Source organism: Vombatus ursinus, unplaced genomic scaffold (assembly GCF_900497805.2).
Source record: "Vombatus ursinus unplaced genomic scaffold, bare-nosed wombat genome assembly UNPS02014779.1, whole genome shotgun sequence".
NCBI classification, from domain to species: domain Eukaryota; kingdom Metazoa; phylum Chordata; class Mammalia; order Diprotodontia; family Vombatidae; genus Vombatus; species Vombatus ursinus.
This window is the reverse complement of record NW_020954557.1, coordinates 14,399,089-14,404,588: the sequence shown is the minus strand read 5'-3', so window position 1 is coordinate 14,404,588 and position 5,500 is coordinate 14,399,089. Positions and strand designations below refer to the sequence as shown.

General features: G+C 37.5%; 1 protein-coding gene across 4 annotated transcripts in view; it reads right to left on the bottom strand.

The window, feature by feature from the left end:
- The window catches only part of HECW2 (HECT, C2 and WW domain containing E3 ubiquitin protein ligase 2), a 433,607-nt gene that overhangs the window by 8,550 nt on the left and 419,557 nt on the right, over positions 1-5,500 (bottom strand). For all 4 annotated transcript variants that reach the window (XM_027865816.1, XM_027865818.1, XM_027865817.1 and 1 more), the window contains 2 exons: positions 4,081-4,166; positions 3,160-3,272 (listed from right to left, as the gene is read on the bottom strand). In XM_027865816.1, coding sequence (XP_027721617.1) covers positions 3,160-3,272; positions 4,081-4,166 — 199 coding nt within the window. The remainder of the gene's footprint in view (positions 1-3,159; positions 3,273-4,080; positions 4,167-5,500) is intronic.

Below are 5,500 nucleotides of genomic sequence, written 5' to 3'. Positions count from 1 at the left end.
CCAGAAAGCAACTGCTGCAAGTGAACAAGCTCTGTGTGAAAACTGAGTGGTAGGAAGTATTCTACAAAAATCCCAAAATACAGAACTAACCAGCAACCACAAAGCAGAGGAAGTACAAGCAGCAAGTTCTTGATGACGTGTTCAGCATATAAGGCTCCATAGAGACACCCATCTGTCTGCAGAACTGTTTTTCATTTGGTCTCAAATTACTTATTCTCCACAAAAGAAAGAAAAAGCAGTGATGCACAAAATTTTTAATGGCTTCAGAGCCATGCATCTTGCTTTACAACTATCCTATTTGGGTGATTTGTTTCACAAACTGTAGAGGAAAACAGGTCTAAGCAGAATGAAGAATGAATGACAATTATATTTGACTGCTAGAGAAAAGTATGAAGAATGCACATTACTGTGTCCAATAGATACTTGAATTCCCCTCTTCCATTGTGCCTCTCCACCACAGAGATGAAGTATGATATGGGGCCAAGCAAACAAGCACTTCTATCTTCCCACATCAATCTAGCAAGTTGCTATTTTACATTCATCACATGATACCACCATTTTGGAGGGAGGGGACAGAATAAGAAGGAACCCATGTGGAACAATATCCAAATATCTGGGCAGAGGGTAAGTAATCTTACTTACTTACTTACTTATCTTTTTTCCAATTAGATATTAGACAGTGGTTCACTAAGAAGAAAAAGATATAGGATTATGGACCCTTCTCAGATCACTGACAAAGTCAGGTACCTAATGGTACTCAGGAAAGTGGTCTAGTTTATTTTCTCTGATGCTATGAGAAATGTGATCTGGAAAATTCTAAGAAAACCTTAAAACTAGACCACAGAGATATGTTCAGACTAAATGCAACATGTCATATTTCAACTAGAGAGATTTGGGAGCAAGTTTTGTCCATGAAACAAATATAAAATTCTCATAACAGTAATGATACCTGAGCAGACAACAACATCCTGTCTAGTGGAGGTTAAAGCATTCTCCAAATCTCACATTCAGTAGAGTATCCACTTATTCTGCAGGTTTAGGTTACCAAGGGGAAAGTCCAGGTTAAAAGGTAAAGACTACAACGGTGAAGTTTAATCATATTAGCTAATGAAAAGCCCTTTCCATGATCATATAAACATCAATTAATTTGAATTGTGCTGAAATTAAGAAGGGAAGAGATTTACTGTGTGTCTTTTTCTACCTCTCTCTAATATGATCTGATGAGTGGAGAACAACTCAGAATCTGGTGGTAGCCTTAGCTTACAAATGTAGGAAAGACAAGATGTACAGTAATTACTCATCTGTTTCTGTGCAATTGTTCTACCACTTACAAATAAGTCAGCACAGAATATGGAGAACATATTGACCCAACCAGATCCGTAATATACTTCCACCTATACTTATTAGTATCACATCTGTTATCTAAGATGAATGGCAAACTATCAGCTTTCATCAATATTCACATATCTTTTCCAAGTTCAGTGAATAATGTGGTGACTGAACAAATGTGGTCGATATCAGCAGCTTAGTGTCAAAGCATGTTGAGGGGCTTAGGATGCCCAGAATTAAGTAGAAGGAAGGTAGTACAATGACCCCACCCTGTCCTGTGAAGGCTAATCCCTAAAAGTTCTGAGAGGGGAGAAAAAAAAAATCCTCAGACTTTAGAGAGACATTCTAAATCTGACACAAACAAGTAATTCTCCAAGTATGACATAATTGCCATATGGAAAAACAATAAAGTAAAATCATTCTTCAAGTAATAAAAGTTACCATCCCCCAAAGCTGATTCAAGATACACCAGTCACCTTCTCAACTGAAGATCTGGTGGTAACATGTAGGGTTCTGAGGTTCTGCAGGATGTGGTACGTTAGTTTCACAATTGAGAGCAAGGTTGCCAAGGAAGTATCATGCTGATGTAGATAGGATGAAAATATGCTTTCACATTGTTCACTATAACACACTAATATTTTTTCAAACCAGAGAGGATTTAAAGGCAGCCTTGGAAACCCACTTGACATCACTGACACTTAATGAAACTTTTGATTATATCTCATGGTAAAATGCATTAGACAAGTCATCTAATTTTTCTGGCACTAAATTTCTTTATCTATGAAAGAGGGGAAGAAGGGAAATATCATTCTAGTTAAATAAATAAAACAACCCTAAAGCAATTTCTCTAACTGAGAGGAAGTGCACTGTAATCTTTAATGGTCTGGAAGACCCAGATTTGGGAAGAACAGGATTCCGATCTTGACTCAGATGCTTACTAGGTATGTGATCTTGGCTCGGTCACTTAGCTTCATAGAATCCCAGTTCCTATGTCTGTAAAATGGAGATAATAATTCTTATAAAACTGACCTAGGTTTGTTGTGCTTAAAGTGCTCTTCAAACCTGAAAGAACTATATGGGTCAATTATTATTATGCCATACCCGTAGCCCTCAATCTTTCTGTTCAGCCTTAGATACATTTTTTCCCTGAAGTATTAAACTGGTCACAGACAATAGCTCTTACTCAAAAGTGAATTAATATTTATATGTCAGTAAAATAAATATTTTTCCATCATAAAGAAACTGAGTTTATTGTAAATGAAGATTCAATTCAGGAAGATTAGAACTTCTATAAATAATTATTGGAGAGAAAAGTACAGCAATGCAGAGCACTGTCAGATAATCTAATATTACTTACAAATGAGCATAGTATTACTTGATAAGAAGGAATTCATATATCTAATATTTCCAAGATAACTGGTGCTACAGAAACTGGGATAATCCTAACAAATCATACATATGGTTGCAAAAGGCATCTTCATATCAACATCCCGACACACCAACATACACACAATCAGTACTTATGAGCTATTTTGCATTTTCTATCTTAAAATGCAGGTACAAGCATCAGTGAAAAAGCATTTGAAATTCCTTTAGGAAGACTTAACTAGAGAGGTAATTCAATTCAATAAACATTCATTAAGCACAAATGCTAAGGGCTCAGAATAGAAAGACAACATTGACCTGAAGACTTCTCCCACACTGCCCACTTTTTTAATGGGAAGACAACTAACCAGTTTAAGTCAAGAGGTAACTTCAATTTTCTTTATTAAATATTGTTCTAATAGTGAAGAGGATTTGTTTAATTTTCTTTTGGTTTGTTTTGTTTACCTGGGAAGGGCAGTGATTTTCCCCCATTTCTCCACACAGAATCTCCTTGGCCCATTACTCCCTCGCAGAGAAGCAAAGCCTTCATAGGGTATGCTGGATGTGCCTGTGACAAACTGCCAATGAAAGTAAAACAGGATAAGAAAATGAAATATAGTTCAGTGGAAAGGAAAGAAGAATGAACAGTTCTGTTTAAAGGTATTGAGCAAGAGTGGCATGCTGTTTCCTGCTGGCATCATTCTTAGGCTCTAATTATTATATCGAATGGGGTTTTGGCACAGAATAATCACAGCACAGAAATTCTAAAACCGGCCAGAGAAGAATGAAAGATTTGTAATACTAAAGGAGGAGGCAAAATTAAATAAAGGAATATTGGATAAATAGGACTTATAAAATGGCCTAATGTTAACTACAACCTCCCGGGAGATTGGGACCATCTGCCAAGGCTGTTTTAGCTTGTCACTCTCCTTTGGGAGGAAGGGGAAATGACTGGCCTTGATTCGACCACGGAAAATTAGCAGTCGATGGATCTTATACATCTCGAGAAAGATGACAAGTCAATTGAATCCAGCATTTACTGAGGAAGAGGGAAGCGTTGCGTAGTGGATAGAGAGGTGACCTTGAAATCAGGAAAACTTGGTTTTATGTCCTGCTTCTGCCAAATATTGGCTGTGTGACCCTGGGCAAAGTCATTTTACTTCTCAGTACTTTAGGCAATTCCCTAAGATGACAAGTTGCAGAGAAGGTACCAGCCTGCAGTAGTAGAGAAAGTTTCCTCTTCCAGAGAGTTTCCTATATTAATGAAACCATAGATCTGGTCCCTGGACTATTTAGACACATGTTTATGTGACTGATGGTTTTAAGACTTGAAAGTCAACAACACTGTATCAATAAGAATAAGAGCCCGATGGGCATCTATCTCACCTGTAACAACCTTAGTCGTTGTTCATTGTTGAATCTTTCTACAGCAGCCCAGAACCACCGGATTACTATGTGATTGTCATGATATCCTATCAAAGCAAGAGCAAGAATCTATGTTATTTTAATTCTAATTTAAGCTATGAAGAAATATGTTAAAAAAAAATCCAAACCTTCAAATACAAATCATCATCTCAGTTTCTTCAAAAGCAGGACAGTGATTCATAATTCAAACTAGGTAGACAGCATGATACCACGAAAAGGATAATGGACTCGGGATCAGAAGACCTGGTTTCAAATCTTGGACTTGCCAGTGGTTTAGCCACATGACCTTCAGTAAACCACAAACTCTTTAGACCTTTGCTTACTCAACTACTCTACAGGTTCATCTTACCTGGCTACAAGACAGATATTCTGAAAATCCCTTCAGAAAAAAAAATGAGGGAGCAAGGTTGTCCTCCTACCCACTATTATTACCTGCATTTGTGATCAGATCTCTATCTGGGAAAATTCTTCCTCTACCACCAGCTGACTGAGCTAGGAAATAAAGAAGGTGGTCCTCACTCATTCCCTATGCTAGTGTACCTATTTTGGTTCGTAAACTTTATAGCATCCTTGGAAAAAGCTGCTCACCTGCCCTTCTAGAGTGAGAATATTTATAAAATGTACACAGTAACATCAATTTGAATCAGCTTTCACCTCCAACTCCATCACTGTAATATAATGGGGGATATGACTTGATTGATTTTTAGTGCAGAGAAAAGCAAGTTGGGGGAGTGTTCTAGTTAGTAAAATACCTTAGTTAACTGAGTTAATTTTAATGATGGAATACCATGTAAAGATTACATGAGGAAAGTGGAAAGGAGTCTATAGGATCATAGATTTAGAGCTGGAAGGGACCCTGGAGGTCATCTGGCACAAGCCCTTCATTTTATAGATTAGGAAATTGACGTCCAGAAAGTTAAATGACTTTGCCCAAGGTAACATAGGCGACAGAAAAAGAACTTAAATACTGGATCTCTGACTTCAAATCCAAAGCCCTTTCCACTCTTCCACATTGCCTCTCCTACTTGCTAGAGTATTAAGGCTTAGAGAAGAAGTAATAAAAGCAGAAACTTGAAATTGCTTCTGGGGAGTGAGAAAAGATCTTAGCCTAGGGTTGTTGTGATGGGATGAAAGAGCCACAAATTGGTAATGAGGTAAAAGGACTGATGGAAGCTAACCAAGCTAAACCTCGAAAGATATATTGGGGTTTACTGGCTAGATTTCTTTCTTAAGGACCACACTTTAAACTCAAATCACTCTGGTTCTTATTGATTGGCCAACAATAGATCCCAGGTCAAGCCCCACTTGGTCATTGTTTGGGCCCTGATTGGTTCAGAGTGAATATAAATAGCAATTGTTTCTGTTTTGACCAGAAACTCTA